The sequence below is a fragment of the Harmonia axyridis genome, chromosome 3, assembly GCF_914767665.1.
Source record: "Harmonia axyridis chromosome 3, icHarAxyr1.1, whole genome shotgun sequence".
Lineage (NCBI taxonomy): Eukaryota > Metazoa > Arthropoda > Insecta > Coleoptera > Coccinellidae > Harmonia > Harmonia axyridis.
Window position 1 is genome coordinate 58888122 of NC_059503.1, and position 17761 is coordinate 58905882.

The 17761-nt window shown below is 33.1% G+C and overlaps 1 protein-coding gene across 1 annotated transcript; it reads left to right on the forward strand.

The window, feature by feature from the left end:
• Positions 1-1452: 1452 nt before the first annotated feature.
• On the forward strand, positions 1453-15998 carry LOC123675542 (P protein-like). The gene is made up of 14 exons (XM_045610909.1): positions 1453-1685; positions 1825-1994; positions 2050-2234; positions 3943-4209; positions 5659-5862; positions 6529-6644; positions 6698-6836; positions 7975-8110; positions 10556-10746; positions 10800-10893; positions 11896-12038; positions 13452-13710; positions 13772-13865; positions 15861-15998. The coding sequence occupies exons 1-14, from the start codon at positions 1558-1560 to the stop codon at positions 15946-15948; spliced, it is 2214 nt and encodes a 737-aa protein (XP_045466865.1). The 5' UTR covers positions 1453-1557; the 3' UTR covers positions 15949-15998.
• Positions 15999-17761: the final 1763 nt, after the last annotated feature.

Here is a 17761-nt window from a genome sequence, read left to right on the forward strand (position 1 = left end):
CAAAATATATTTTTATAAATAACTTTCATAACTAAATTATAATTCCCATTTTATCCCATTTGTCCCGTTTTGTATCAATGAAAATGTGCTCACTTTAGAACTATAGTATCTAGTATCGTATGAAATTATTCATTTGGCTCTAAAGCAAGTAGAATCATACCATAAATTAGGTTCCTATAATTTTACTATTGAAGAAACCTAAAATAAAAATGGTTAGATTTCGTTAGGTCTCCATTCTATTCTATCAATTTTGTATTTGTGTCAATTTAATTTAGAATATTCATATTCAGCAGTGAAAATCACTTTTTGACATTTTAAACAGTACTTGAACAGTTTTAAAAAGCTTTAGCTTCCTAATGAAAAAATATAATAAGAGTTGAAGTTAAAGAGCATCTTCAATAAATTATATAAGTAGGTACAACAGAGTAGTCGAGTAAAAATTTTAAATTCGATGCTATTTATTCATTGCAATAAGATACTCGAAAATAATACATTCGACTCGCTTCAAATTTTCAAATCCTGTCTACCTCAACAAATAACATATGATATTTGCTTTCAATTTGGCGTAATTCGTTTGAAGAGAACCCTCTAACTAAATGTGCTTCTTTAACTTTTTGGGGATCAGAATAAAAGACTCATACCAAAACATAAATATTGTTTTTTCATTTCAGCATTCAGTTAATCATAGGAAAGACTTCGAATATTGCTCGCAACACTATGGTATCAGTATGGAGGATGTATATGACTTCATGGAGGTGGAAAAGCCTATGAAAGAGATCAATAATCGATTCTCATGTTTTTTCAAATGCTTATTAGAGAAGAAATTATTATTGAAGAGGGATGGGACAGTAGTAATTGAAAAATTTGAACAGGTTTATCTATTTTTATGGATGAAAGATGAAGAACTATTGAAATGCATAGCAGAAATCAAACATGTTTCAACTTGTGAAGATGCTTCGAAAATTGCGATTTGCATAAGGAAGGAACTTTAAAACAAACAAATAAATTTTAGACTTTATAAATGTCAACAAATATTTCAATAGTTCCCTTATTTCAATATGATAGTATGTATTAATAATTATAAAATTTATCATCATTATCATACGATTTTCAATTTTATTATTGTAACCTCAATTTCAGAATTGAAGAAAATAAAACAAAATGATTTTCACAATTTCAAAATTCCTTCCTTAATTGAAATTAATTGTTATTTTTGTTACCATTGGTACCATTGTTACGATCATTCTTAATTGGTTGTATTGAAAATATGTAGAAAGTCCATTTTCATATTAATTCCATTAATTAAATTATAAAATAAGTATTATTTTATTTAGCGTAATTCAATTCCATAGTTATCGTTATTATTAAGAAAAAGAAATGCGAATGGAAATTTTATACATTTCTTCTCCCACCTATCCAATAACTTCCTTCATCGAGTTTTTTGTAATGTAAGTCATTCTTCATCGCATGTTTCAATCGAACATCTGTTTACGTTTCAGGTCTGAAGAACGTATGATATGAGAAATAATAATTTTGTTCGACACAAAAATATTTAAAATGTCTGCAAATGCAAACAGTTTCTGTCAACATATCACCATAGCTGTTCTTCCACCTACATGTTTTTCACCTAATTGTAGTAAAAGTGTAAATAGTACAGAACACCAAGACGATGTCTTCAGTGAAAAGTAAGCAGTGCTGAAAAGAAGAAATAAAATATAGAGTTTGGATGGATTTACCTATTGGATGCATATGCATTTCGATTTAGTTTGTTTTACATTTGCAACTGGAGTCAATTTTCTTTATTAATGAGACCTTTATCTGCAGATCTGAAAAATCCGTGATACATAGAAAGTGTAAATTCAACCTCAACTTCAGCTCCTTCAAATACTTCATCTATTTTTGCATGTGGTTGGGATGCTGCATTTTGTTGACGTCCTCAAGGGAAAGCTTTCATCCCATACATCAGCTGAGTATACAGAAAGATATTACCACAGGTAAAAAAATTGACCTTTTTATAAAATTAAACAATCTTCTTTTTGTCTTCGACAGAATACATCGTCAACAATTCTCCCAAGGATGGAAGAATAAAGGTGGTTCTTGGAGGTGCTTTTCTTCCAGCTTATTATGCTAATTTGTCGACACGATGGGTTAATGTTCATTTACAGATGATAGAAACTGTGGGTTGTCCAATGCAAGACACTGTCCTTACATCTTCTAAAGTCAAGAAAATAGAGGTGAGCCATAATAACCAAGTACTGGGTGTTTTTTAGGTGCCTGAAAAGTTTCAATAGTTGTTGTCTATGGTTTGACAGTTGAGAATATTAAACTGTGTTGACATTTCTGTTCAGTAAGGTTTGGCAATTCATCATGAATCGTTTAACGCGAAAACAACGCTTCTAAATTGTGCAAATTTACTTTGAAAAATAAATCTATTCTGGAAGTTCATAGAGCACTTTACGATCAACATAATCGACCTACTGAGTAGGAAATTCTTGGAGTCATTGTTCGTTTTCGTTCTAATTTTATTGTTCACGATTCAAAACCATCAATAAGACAGAGAAATGTGCGTACCTAAGAGAATATTGCTGCCGTACTGCGAAGGGTTGAAGATGACTGAAATGTTTAAGACTTGTTAGTTTTTTGGGGCTTTATTAATTTATTGGTTTATGCTACAAACCACCAACTCCTGCAGCATTGGAAGCCAATATTCAAGCCACCCTACGCTACGGTCAAATTTATTGGAGAAAGTAGTGAAAAATTGGACTGATCGAGTGAACTATGTCACTCGTAGCTGCGGCAAACATTTGTCTGATATCATATTCAAAAACTTAATGCCATAAAATAATCTACCAGATAATAAAAATAAAAAATGCATCCCAAGGGTGCTTTTTTTAGAGCTATAGAACTTTAAATTGCAATAAAACAACGATGGATTATTCGATTGACATGAATTTTATTTATCCGCAAGATAATCTTGTGGCATTACATTTTAAATATGATTTCTAGCATATGATGGCCACGGCTGGCTCGGATGTACTCCAATCTGGACGTCCAATTTCCGATGACTTTTTCCAACATTTGTGGCCGTATATCGGCAATAACACGGCGAATGTTGTCTTCCAAATAGTCAAGGGTTTGTGGTTTATCCGCATAGAACAATGACTTTACATAGCCCCAAAGAAAGTAGTCTAGCGGTGTTAAATCACAAGATCTTGGAGGCCAATTCACAGGTCCAAAACGTGAAATTAGGCGGTCACCAAACGTGTCTTTCAATAAATCGATTGTGGCACGAGCTGTGTGACATGTTGCGCCGTCTTGTTGGAACCACAGCTCCTGGACATCATGGTTGTTCAATTCAGGAATGAAAAAGTTAGTAATCATGGCTCTTTACCGATCACCATTGACTGTAACGTTCTGGCCATCATCGTTTTTGAAGAAGTACGGACCAATGATTCCTCCAGCCCATAAAGCGCACCAAAAAGTCAGTTTTTCTGGATGTAGCGGTGTTTCGACATACACTTGAGGATTAGCTTCACTCCAAATGCGGCAGTTTTGTTTGTTGACGTAGCCATTCAACCAGAAGTGCGCTTCATCGCTAAACAAAATAAAATGGACGTAGTGCGAGATACGAATTCCGCACAGATCCATTATTTTCGAAATAAAATTGCACTATTTGCAAGCGTTGTTCAGGCGTGAGTCTATTCATGATGAATTGCCAAACCAAACTGAGAATAAATTACTTGACAGCTGTTAAATCGGTCGCCATCTTTAACAGTAATGCCAACTTAAAGTTATACACCTCGAAAAAAACACCCGTTATTTATCCTGTATTGTTATTAAAAGTTCTCAAGCTTTAATAAACACCTCAAAGCGACTGAATGTTTTGAATGCTCATAAGATTTTTAGTGAAACCAACGAATAGAACTTGTTTTACTTTTGCAGAACGTCACCCAGGTTTGGAAAATTCCGACAGTAACAGAAAGTCTAATTGGTATTGTTCCTGAAATATCTACTAAAAGAGTATTTGTGTTGAACGAAACCAGCATAGTCAAAGCAAAAAACTACTTGCTGCAGATCTGTTTGGGAACAAATCTGAATGTAAATTTACCGATTTCCCTGGGTTATGATACTGAACCCATCGATCCCGATGCCGGAGTTGTATATGCTGGATTGGTACTCATTGGATTGTATGTGGTTATAATATTCGAAGTGAGTATTCATTTCTTAAAAACATAATATTGATTCCAATCGACTTCATAACATCAGTTTTTAATATTGTTTAGTTTCCACGGGTCTGGTGAGGTGATAAACATGAAAACTAGTGGCGGATTTACAGATTTGCCGCCTGTAAATTGGACTTTTGCCGCTTCTGAATTTTGATACCATAGTTCACAATCATATCAATTACATTTTCTATAAATAAAATTTTAACTTTATGGTTTGTGCTCCATCATTTTTGCTAAATATTTCAACTTTTCTCCTATTTTTGAAATTCGTACTTTGTGTGTGTGTATATTATTATTATCATTATTTGAACTGGGGTCGTTTTGGTTCGGTAAGCCTTCCAGGAACTGCGACCATGCAGATCTTTTGTTCACTACCCTACTCATTCATAGAAACCCAGGGAGGTCTTCAACAACGTTAATAAAATTGACAACCTCCTTAGGAGCCTTGGCCGTTACCTCTCTGGTATCCAGAACTGGCTTACCCATGTGAATGGTTCTTAGGCCAGCCAGCTCCGGACACTTGCATATCAAGTGTTCGGCTGTTTCTGCTTCCGATCCACAGAGCCTGCAAATCTCGTCTGCTGACTTTTCCATACGGTACAAATGATGTTTGTACCGACAGTCCCACCATCACCCGAAGCTCGGCTCGCGACAGCTTCAGGAGCTTTTTGGCGTAGGTAGGTGAAATCTTCACGAATTTCTTTGCCTGAACGAATCTAGGAGTGGTTAGTCCAGTGGATTGTCCTGCTGTTCAACTCCCACAGCTGCACCACAGCTTTATATTGGTCATTTCCTATCCCACAGAAAGGCTCAGGTCCAGCAGGTGTTAACCTTGATGCACTTTTTGCGAGTTCATCAGCTCTTTAATTTCCTTCGACCCCACAGTGCCCTGGTACCCATAGTAGAGTCACCTTATTTCCTCTGGCCAGTTGCTTTATGGTGTTACGGCACTCCCAAGTCAGCAAAGACCCCTAACAACACGATTCCAGGGATCTCAGCGTGGTTTGGCTGTCCGTGATGATGTAGATATGCGCCCCCTTGAGGCTCATTTTGAGACACTCCTGGGCGCATACATAAACAGCCATTATCTCGGTCTGTAGAATCGAGGGCTCACTTCCCAGGGCTTTAGAGATCCTCAATTTAGATCCATATATCCCAATGCCGGTGCCCTTCTCTGTTTTTGATCCATCTGTGAACCATATGGATGACTTTTTGTCCAGATGATTTACGAGACTTATTGCACTAGGACGGTCATTTATAACCGTTTCAAAGGGCGTTTCAAAATCGTAGGTGGTTGGCATAATATCCGATGGTTTTGCGAGGAGGTTTGAATCTATCAGTATCATATTCATGCATATTGTTATTTAGAAACTCTATATATATTTCTATCTATTTATGTATCGAAGAGAACTAAAAGTTATGTTATTTACAGTTATTACACAGGACTGTTGCAGCATTATTCGCTTGCATTCTATCCTTATCAATTCTAGCTGCTTTCAACGCAAAACCTTCAATAGCTGAGATAGTATCTTGGATCAGTATGGACACTCTTATGCTCTTATTCTCGATGATGATCCTAGTGACAGTTATTAGTGAAACTGGTATTTTCGACTACATGGCAGTTCAAACTTACAAGGTAGACAATATATTTTCCTTAATAATGATAGACTCGTCATAGTCTAAAATAGTTTAGTTTTTCGCATAATAAAAATTCTGCTTTTTTCATTTATCTCTATCTCGATAATATAACAAATCATTAAAGGAAAACTGCTCGCAGTATTCGAAAAACTTTTTGCTGACATTCTAAACTAGCACAGCGCAGTAGATTAAGTTCTTGATGTAAATAAGAATATTATTAGCCTTAGGATTTTGCGGTAGGAAATCATTTCTTCGTTAATTGTGGATTGGATTATCCAGAGAAACTAGTGCAATATTGTGAATAATTTTCAAAACTTAAACTATGAAAATCTTCGAAACATCGTACCTATTTCAATTTCATCAATTAAATCTTTATAATATCATAAAATTATCTAATATTGAAAAGTTTTTTCCTTGACCAATTCAAAGGTTTATCATTGGGGGTGAGGAATCAATTTTTTTTTTGAATTGCAGTATATTTTCATTCTATTTTAGAATTCCTCTCATTCCATCCTGTTTAAATTTTTCTGGTTGACGAAAAATTATTTCCTTGAGATGTTTCGAAGCAATTAATGTAAAAATCATCTCAGTGAATGTATCATTATAATAGGTTGTTATTCTACTACCTGATGAACACTTTTAATTCATAAACTATTGTCTACAGTTTACAGATGGAAAAATATGGTCTTTGGTAAACATCCTATGCTTGATTGCTGTTGTTTTCGCCTGCTTTTTGGATAACGTAACAACAGCTCTTTTAATAACACCAGTCACTATAAGGTGAATATAAATTATAACCCTTTAAGTAACCATATTCACAGAATCTATTACAGGTTATCAGAAGTTATGAAACTTAACCCTGTACCAGTCTTAATGTGTACGGTTATGTTTTCCAATATTGGAGGGGCCATCACTCCCCTTGGAGACCCTCCAAATGTTATTATTGCATCGAATCCAGATGTCTTGAAAGCTGTGAGTATATTGCATGTGTTGTGATACTGGCGAAACCGGAAGTGAAAAAAAAATCATTTATAGATCAAAAAGTGCCACTTTTAAGATATATGGGATATCCCAAATTTCAATCTATTACATTCAAAACTAACGGAGATACGGGGACTGTACCATGATCCTGTTACACCCAGTATAAAATATAAAATATAAGATATAAAATATAAAATATAAAATATAAAATATAAAATATAAAATATAAAATATAAAATATAAAATATAAAATATAAAATATAAAATATAAAATATAAAATATAAAATATAAAATATAAAATATAAAATATAAAATATAAAATATAAAATATAAAATATAAAATATAAAATATAAAATATAAAATATAAAATATAAAATATAAAATATAAAATATAAAATATAAAATATAAAATATAAAATATAAAATATAAAATATAAAATATAAAATATAAAATATAAAATATAAAATATAAAATATAAAATATAAAATATAAAATATAAAATATAAAATATAAAATATAAAATATAAAATATAAAATATAAAATATAAAATATAAAATATAAAATATAAAATATAAAATATAAAATATAAAATATAAAATATAAAATATAAAATATAAAATATAAAATATAAAATATAAAATTTAAAATATAAAATATAAATATAAAATATAAAATATAAAATATAAAATATAAAATATAAAATATAAAATATAAAATAATAATAATGTGTTCAAATAATTCGATATTTTAGCTCAATAATTTTTTGGATAACCATCGTATTTGGTGTTTCGCAGAAATTAAATATTTTTCGAATTGCCTTCAATTGATTTGGTTCAGCTAAAAACCTAGTCAATTATTATAAAAAAACGAAACTTCCATCATTCAAACATTTTATGTAATCAATTTTTCTCCAAGTTGTTTGCGAACATCATTCTGAAGAAGGTACATTGTAATGAAATACGAGTACGTAATGTTTTTACCCATAAAAAAACTAAAAATTAACACAAATGTGTATCATGAATTAAAATTATAATTATATTATATTAAATTGTGTATATTATAATACCCAAATATGTATCACAAATTAAAATTATAATATTGGTGATCACATTATTTTTTTAACAGGGTGTGAATTTTATGTCGTTTACTTTACACATGGGACTTGGCACTTCTATTTGTTTTATTGTAACTTACGGATATTTGAGGTTTTACTACAGGAATGTGAAGAATTTCAGACATCCAGAACCGCCGGAGGTTCAACGTGAGTATCGACTAGATTTATTTGATTTAATGATTCAAGTGTTGAAACAGTTGAATATTTTTCACATAAAATCATCTTCGACTGTTTAGACCAGGGTTGCAAAATAACACGGCGACAATGAAGATTTCAGTGAATTAAGTAGATTATTTTGGCTTTTGAAATATAAATATTTTTCGCGCACCAGATGTATTCAAATTCTTCGTTCAAAACACTTAACTAGTCAATTTGTTTTTGACTGTATGTAAATTAACATATTCACAAACATACAATCTAGCTTGCAGTGGTATTTTCGTTTTATTCATTTTTTTTATTTTTCGTCTGATATTTCTTAATCTTTAATTTTTCATAATCATTATTTTAGTAATTAATTTTTTGTATGTTGCCCAAAAAGGCTTTTCTTGGAATACGCCGCTGATTATTTAACGAAAAACTCTAGATTATACTTTACCATTTCAAGTGGCACACATTGATATTAATAGATCTTTGTAAAATAAGTTCACATTAGTGAATGATTGAAACTGATTATTGCCATTAAATGGAAATGTGTTCCCATAACGTGCAACACATTCCGTCTTTAAACGATTGACATTGAAGAAGGTAGACCAATAAATCTCAAAGAATTTATGAATAGAATTTATTGATGGACAATTCAAACTAGGGCTGGGACTTTTTCGCCTTTTTGTATTCGAATATTCATCCATAAATTCATTCGATTATTCAAATTATTCATTCAAACAAATATTCATGCTTGATTATTCATGAGTAGTCATGAATATTCAACTATTCGTTGATTATGCAGTGATTATTCAATGATTATTCAGTGATTATTCAATGATTATTCAGTGATTATTCAATGATTATTCAGTGATTATTCAATGAATATTCAGTGATTAAACTCATGTTTTAATGAACCAATAGAATCCGAGCGTTTTGATGAGTGAATATACCCTTTGCAACGTGATATAATCGTTTTGGTGTTTTGCCTCTCGCCATATACGCTCTATTAGTGAGAAGTCACACACCGCCATTTTTGGATCTCCTGTCAGTGTTCGGAATCCAAACAAATAAATTGTCATTCAAATTAGTACGGTCTCTTTTTTATAATCAAATTGTCCTTTGGTAAATACAGAAATTTTTTTATCACATGACAACGTACAAAATACAATAGATCCTTAAATAGACGCAGTAAAACCTTCGCTGGGAAAATACAATCTACATAGACCCTTTACAGGTCTAGAGGTACAAAAAGAATGATCGAGCGGATTCTGAGAACATTAAATTCTTCAAGAATACACTTGTTTTCTGATTCAGTTTTGTTAGGGAAGGATGTTACTTCAGTCGATGTGTGTACATTTTAAGACCATAGATTTAAAAGAATATAAAGATTCGTCGGTTCGCAATTTAGAATATACATAAAACAATATTTGACCACTGAAATAGAGAATGTCTAGAAATAGCAATACATACGGAATAGGAAGGCAAGGTTACATTTTCGAATGTAGAATCTTATAATATTATTAGAACTCTTTATTGCTAAATTCATATGTTAGAATCTTATATTCCATTTTTATATTTTTTTAATGATGAAATCCAAATTTTATTAATTTTTTTTTGGCTGAATACCTTTTTCTAATACTAATAAATGAATAATTTTAATTCAATTGTATCTATCAATTTCAATATTATGTAATTTCCAGTAATTTTAATATTAATAAAACGATTTGTCCGTAGTGAATCACAAAACCTTGTTTTAATCATTCCTGAATAGTGAGTCAAGTGATCATTCAAACTTTCATTCGTAACTTCATAAATATCCAACTACTCACTGAATAGAAAACTATTCACTGAATAATCAGTGAATACTCAACTATTCACTGATTATTCATGAATAGAAAAGTAGTCATTGATTATTCAATTATTCAGTGAATACTCGACTATTCACTGATTATTCATGAATAGAAAAGTAGTCATTGATTATTCAACTATTCAGTGAATACTCGACTATTCACTGATTATTCATGAATAGAAAAGTAGTCATTGATTATTCAACTATTCAGTGAATATTCATCATTATTCGAATAATGCAAAATGCAATTATTCGGATAATTATTCAATGATTATTCGAATATTCAAATCATTCATTCATGATTCCCAGCCCTAATTCAAACTATACCTGGTCAAATCTTCGGTAACGTTATACAAAAATTCAAGTACCTACAGGTTGAATTGGCGTCTAGCTCATTTCGAAAGGACCAGACAGCTGAATATTTGAAAAATGGATACAGCTTATGTTCAGTCAAAAACTGCGTTCAATCAACTCATCTTGGATACGTTTATGAGCAATTTCATTTTGCTGAAACAAACTGAAAAATATTCAACTGTTTTCAACAAAAAACTCACATCCTGTATAATATGAGGCAAATTGATGTATACAGTATTTTCTAGAATTGAAGGGCAAGATAGCTGTTTGGCGACGAACAACAGCATCCGTCAGCAGCTACAGTAGAGATGAAAGTTTTGTGAAAGAAAATTTGAAGCGTAGAACAGCGAAGTTAATGGGAAAATTGAAAAGTATGAACAACATAACGATAACTGAAGATGAATTCAGCAACAACCTACAAGACCTTAGAAAACAAGTTAGTTCGTCATTGTGGACATTTCGTAACATTATTCAGACTGTGTTTTTCAGTATCCCATAAAAGACTTGTGCCTTCTGATTAAATCTGGCGGAACAATGATGTTAGTCATTGTGGCCCTACTGCTTCAATCTGTTCCATCTTGGAGTAAGTAACATAATCCTTCCAATGGTTATAGCATTCCAGATCAAGATAGAATTGTTTCTTATGAAAATATTCATGAGACACTCAGACATTCAATATTTTCCTGATAGAGCATCTGGCGAATCTCTGTCGATGTTTGTGGCCTGGCATTGTCCTAATGGAACAATTCCTCTCCTATTTTCCAAAGCTGGCTGCTTCTGGGCAATTGCTTCCTTCAGACGGTCCAATTGGTGACATTACAGTTCCGTGTTAACAGTTGTGCAGTAGAGGAGAAGCTTATAGTAGATAATTCCCTGCCAATTTCAATTCTGGCCGTCAATCCTAGCTTGGCCACCGTTTCGACCACGACCGTTTTCGCTTGACGTTGTCGTTAGTGATCCACTTCTCATCACCAGTCACCAACCACCTCAAAAATGGGTAGATTTTGTTGCGATTCATCAGCGAATCGCAGATGGAAATTAGCTCCATGAGGTTTTTTTGCGTTAACTCGTGTCGTATTCATACATCGTGCTCCTTCTTGAGACCAGCCTCATGCAAATGGTTCCAAACGGTTTTTGTGTAATCTTTAGCTCTTAGGTAATCGAAACAATACTTACATGACGATCTGACTCGACAATGTCCATGATTTTATCTACATTTCCGGATTTCTTTTTACTACTCCTAATATATCCGAAATTTGGCTATATACATCTATTATATTCGAATAATTCTAAGCATCATGAAATATTTCGTGGTAATAACATCGTTAGAACACAGACAATTCAAGCAGAATATCTAAAAAAAATTAGGACACTGATGTAAAGTCAGGAGCTTTTGTGCGCTAATCATGCTCCCTTTCTGTGCTCTCCAAGGAAGCTCTTGGGACTTGAATGATAAATAAAGACAGCTCCTGACTTCTCACTCCACTTTAGTGCTTTCTTAATTTCATTATTCCTATTTTGAATTATTATTCCTCTCGACTTCACATCAACGATAACTTCGAAATTATATTATTTATCATTACAGATACTTTAGGTATGGCATGGACTGCACTTCTTGGTGCTCTCCTAGTTATCCTACTTTATGACAAGGATGACGTTGTTGGAATATTTACCCGGATTGAATGGTCAACACTCCTATATTTCGCAGCACTATTTATTCTGATGGAGGTAAGGATAAAATTAGTTTTTTCCCTTACCAATTTGAATATTGGACAATATTTGGTAATTACAAATTTTAAGGTTTCTAATGTTTCTATAGGTATCGACTAGTTTAGTTTCTTATGTTAATATAATTTTGACCTCCTGAATAGGTGCAAAACTGAAGTGAAAATGAGGTCGTTTCTCATTATTATTTTTGTACCCATGATTCCCAAAATGATCTTCATATCCACAATGTTTTTTCATAAACGAATATAACCAGTTTTATTAATCTTATTTAATACTTTCTCACAACTATTCTCAGCATCTCTCCTCAGAATAATTCAATATTCCAAGAAAAAATATAGAAATTCTAGAACATTGTCTCAGTTTAAAAATCATTGAATTACTCAATATTTGTACCTTTCTAAAGGGTTTTTTTTAAGCTATAGAACTTTAAATTGCAATAAAACAACGATGAATTATTCGATTGCCATGAATTTTATTTATCCGCAAGATAATCTTGTGGCATTACATTTTAAATATGATTTCTGGCATATGACCGCCACGGCTGGCTCGGATGTAGTCCAATCTGGACGTCCAATTTTCGAAGAATTTTTCCAACATTTGTGGCCGTATATCGGCAATAACACGGCGAATGTTGTCTTCCAAATGTTCAAGGGTTTGTGGCTTATCCGCATAGACCAATGACTTTACATAGCCCCACAGAAAGTAGTCTAGCGGTGTTAAATCACAAGATCTTGGAGGCAAATTCACAGGTCCAAAACGTGAAATTAGGCGGTCACCAAACGTGTCTTTCAATAAATCGATTGTGGCGCGAGCTGTGTGATATGTTGCGCCGTCTTGTTGGAACCACAGCTCCTGGACATTATGGTTGTTCAATTCAGGAATGAAAAAGTTAGTAATCATGGCTCTTTACCAATCACCATTGACTGTAATGTTCTGGCCATCATCGTTTTTGAAGAAGTACGGACCAATGATTCCACCAGCCCATAAAGCGATCCAAACAGTCAGTTTTTCTGGATGAAACGGTGTTTCGACATACACTTGAGGATTAGCATCACTCCAAATGCGGCAGTTTTGTTTGTTGACGTAGCCATTCAACCAGAAGTGCGCTTCATCGCTAAACAAAATAAAATGGACGTAGTGCGCGATATGATTCAAGCGTGAGTCTATTCATGATGAATTGCCAAACCAAACTGAAAATAAATGACTTAACAGCTGTTAAATCGGTCGCCATCTTGAACAGTAATACCAACTTAAAGTTATATACCTCGAAAAAAACACCCGTTATTAATGAATAAATACTTTGTCGTGTATTTTTTTAACATTCATGCCGAAGTTTGACGGTATATTTTTCATAATATGATTTTCATTCATGAATGAATCTAAAAATATTATAACATATTGTGATTGCTTCAGGCTCTCTCGAAATTAGGCCTTATCGACGCAATAGGAAAGAAAACGCAGTTTATAATCAACTCAGTGGTTCCCGAGTACAGATTGACAGTCGCTATTGTTCTTATTTTGTGGGTTTCCGGTCTGGCTTCCGCATTTGTCGATAACCTACCACTTACCACCATGATGATTAAGATAGTCAACAATCTCTGCACTGACCCTCAACTGAATCTACCGTTTCAACCACTCATATGGGCCTTATCTTTCGGAGCTTGTCTTGGCGGTAAGCATTCAAATTCACTTAAAATTTTTAGTGTGGAAAATGAATTGGGTTCCTTTTATAGGAAATGGGAGTCTTTTTGGTTCTTCTTCGAATATAATTTGTGCTGGTGTAGCTGAACAGCATGGATACAAATTCTCCTTCACTGAATTCTCCAAGTAAGTAAATGATTAAGAAAAAAAATTCACCTGAATGTCCTGAATCAATCGACCTTAGTTGCTCAAAAGAATGTGTATGTTTTAAGGAATTTTTGCTAACATCTTACCAGAAAAAGATTGTATCAATCTACATATTTGCAATGAAAAATTTAGGGGAGATTCCTTCTTCAATATTTCATTATTTAGCGAGGCGTTCTCTAGCCAATTTCGAAAGTGCTCCCTCTCTCTGAGGGTTAGGCTGTTTCATCCGGAGATCACTGATGAAATCATCAGTTTTGCACACAGTGATTTCTGCTAAATACACCCTCCACCTCCATAGGGGAGTATGATCACTCGAACGCAGTCCTTGCACCTCTCGGGCAAGCACAGTTCCCTGCCAGTACCGACTTCGTCCCAGAGGAGGAGGTACGAAGATCTATTCGCAGAGAAAGAGAAAGCGCTAGCGAGTTATGAAGATGGAAAAGCAAGGCCCAGCGTGCCATCGGCACTGTCGCTACGATCCGCAACATGTGGGGGAGCAGCGACTAGTGCCCTTCGCTGCACATGTTGGTTGCTTGTTTCCGATCAACGTTGAGTGAGCGGTGAGTTGCTTCAGTTCAGCGCAGCGTTGCCAGGCCGACAAGCCGAAAATATCGTACCGCGTGTTCAAAATTATCGTACATTATCGTACATATTATCGTATCCCACTGATTTTTATCGTACACATTCGAAATAAAGGAAATTTTTGCGAGAATATGATAATTTGTGGACAAGGATGAAAAAACAAGCAATATATCGAATAAGTAATATATTTTTTATTTAAACAAAACGGTAAATGAATAATTAATTAATTATTAGGCAAGATCAGACAACCTGCATTATCCTATTCACAGACTGTCGGTGACGGAAAAACATCCATCTTATAATTCTAATATGTACATAAGATTGTACAATGAACTTGCAAAAAATTAAAAAATTAACAATTGAACATTTGCTCCCATAACCACATATAAAATAATATGAATCTAAATAATTAAATTGATTGGAAATACAGAGATATATCTTCGTAAAAATTCTCTATAAAATGAATGTCATCAAAAAAACGATTTTCTTATATAAAATGAATATATTCAAATCTGAAATATTCAGCCACACAAATTTGTCAATGAAATTCCAGTTACAACAATTGTTTTTCACTAAACAGAATATCAAATGAGAGATAATGGTAATTGGTATATTTTCAACTGAATTTTGAACACCATCTGTTTTTAATGAGGACCCTTCATCCCTCCGGAGTTCGGATATTCCATGAATCTTTGTATTTATTTTCAGCCAACAGTCACCAAAGAAGTTTTATGATTTTATTATGTTTAAGTAGGTTCGTTCTCCTAGATTCACGTAGAACGTAGAACCCCAATGAACAATGAATTGATTCATCGGAACATTCTTGAGTCTAGACATTCCCAACCGTCTCGGTTAGATTTTTTAAAACTACTAAAATCTATCAAATGATTTCTTCCTACTAAAAACTTCCTGAAAATGCAATAATCTACTGAAAAATTGGATATCTACCAAATCTGGTCATACTGAGTTTCATTATATTTTGAGTATCTATGGACACTTTAGCTCAAATGATAGGTACACTGAAATTATCGTACAAAACGCTATTATCGTACATGCGGTATCATACATAGTATTGAGCAGCAAATTATCGTACAAAACGATAATTATCGTACGAACGGCAACCCTGGTTCAGCGCTTGCATACTGGTCGCAGCTTTCCGTCTCATCACACCAAAGTGGAGACCCTGCCTGCCGTGGGTCAGAACTCCATAGGGGAGTAAGTTGCCTTGAACGTATTGCAGTTGGGTTATATCCCAGGGGTGTCGAATTAGAGAGTGACGCGAAGCCCATAACGCCATCTTTCGGTCAAACTCAATCACTACACCCCTTATACACTTGAAAGATTTCCATTGAATTTTTCGAATTGATTCATTTGACTCTTTTGTGTTTTCAGAGTTGGTATTCCAATTGTTATTTTAACGCTGATGGTAACAACACTTTATCTCATTATTTGTCATGTGGTTCTTCAGTGGAACTCATGAATGGAATAGAAATAGCCATAATCGTTTCAATAAAGAATTATATGTTATAATCGATTGTTTTCTTTTAACAAAATTTTTTGCCTAATCCCCCAAACAAATCAATTTAGTTCGAAGGAGCTCCATAGCCTTTTCATGAAATTTTCCATGACCAATTTGTACATTTACAGTTGTATGTCCTCGAAGACTTCACAAATTCCATCTTCAAGGATTAAATCGATTGGGTGCATATGAAATTGAAAAAATAGCGATATCGAAAAAATTAATATTAATGATAGAGCTCTGGAATTAAAACATTACACAGGCTCTTTTTTATGTAGAATCCAGTTACGTGCTCCTCTTTCAAGCAGGGTTTTTGCTCACGAAGCTATGACCCAAAGTTATTTTTTTTTTAAATCGGAACACTATTCTGTACCATTTTTCGAAAGCTCAATTTTACTTATTCCAAAAATATATAACATCGTTTGGTTTGCATCAATATAAATAATAGAAGATGGTCCAAAAACTTTTTTCATCTAAGAGTTTCAACTGTTGATGAGCAAATGAAAATAGAGCTTTCTATAACAATAGCAGTCTTCTGCCGTCGACATCATTATTTCGAATCTAGATATATTTTATAAGCCAAACTTTATTCGGAAATAACGAAAAGACCAACATGAATAACTGTTTCAATCGACACAGTTGTAATGAGATGGATTTTCGTTCATTTATATTGATACAAACCATACAATTTTATATATTTTTGTAATCAGTTGAAATTGATCTTTCAAAAATGGCACAGAAATCTAGTTTTCCCATTCAAAAAAACCATTACTTTGGGTCATAGCTTCCTAATGAAAAATCCTGCTAATAAAACCAGCACGCCACTGGATTTTACGTAAAATAAGTGCCTGTATAATGTTTTTACTTCAGAGCTCTATCATAAGTATTAGCGGAGATACAATTTTTTTCGATATCGCCTCTTTTCATATTTTCGCTAATAACTCGAAAACAAAAGGATGGCAAAAATGAATACGACTCTTGTTAATTCCTAAAAAAAAAAACCAGAATGTGTTACATGGTATCAAATTTTGTCTATCTCCTGATTTAAAAGTTGTATATTGCTAAAACATCGAAATTCCTCCACCCTGTACATCTTTCATATTTTCTTTTTACTCTGACAAATCCAAAAAGATATCATCGATAATAAAAAGTTCTAATAATGAAATACTGCCTGGAGATTACCTACAATTTGATAAGATAATTTTAAAAACGGTATTTTGGGTGTGAAAACTGTAAAAACCCACCTGATTGTAAGAGAATATCACAAGATTGATGAAATGAGAGCGAACAAAGAAAAATATATGTCGCTTTACCTATTTGATTCTTACTATCATAATTTAATAGCGAACTAATCGGCACGATTTGCCAATAAACGTTTTTTTTTTAGATGCATATGGGACAATATGATAAGAAGTCAGTGTCATAATATCAGGACAGTATTTTTTCTCTGAGAAATAAGGTATGAGTAGGTTAATTGTTATTCAGCTAGCACGTGTTCATTATATACAATAAATAAGAACTTCGAGCTTTCGAAAAATTTGATAGAAAATAAAGCAATACTGTTTTGAGTTTTCCAGGTAAAATAATGAATGGACTGGCAAATATTTTTGAACCAAATTCTTTTTGATCTCATTGAAAAAAAGAGAGAATTACCAAATTAAGACATCACATAAACTGGCATAATTCCTCAGAACAACAATTATACGAAATGATCGCAATACCTAATGCTAGAAAAATAAAATATAACCAAAATAACAAGTTCACCAATAAGAGA

Bases quoted from the DNA above. Each gene is read 5' to 3' on its own strand.
- LOC123675542 (XM_045610909.1), top strand. From the start codon at position 1,558: ATGTCTGCAAATGCAAACAGTTTCTGTCAACATATCACCATAGCTGTT. The intron at 2,235-3,942 runs GTGAGCCATAAT...TTACTTTTGCAG, and splicing joins CTAAAGTCAAGAAAATAGAG to AACGTCACCCAGGTTTGGAA. The intron at 10,747-10,799 runs GTTAGTTCGTCA...TGTGTTTTTCAG, and splicing joins TACAAGACCTTAGAAAACAA to TATCCCATAAAAGACTTGTG.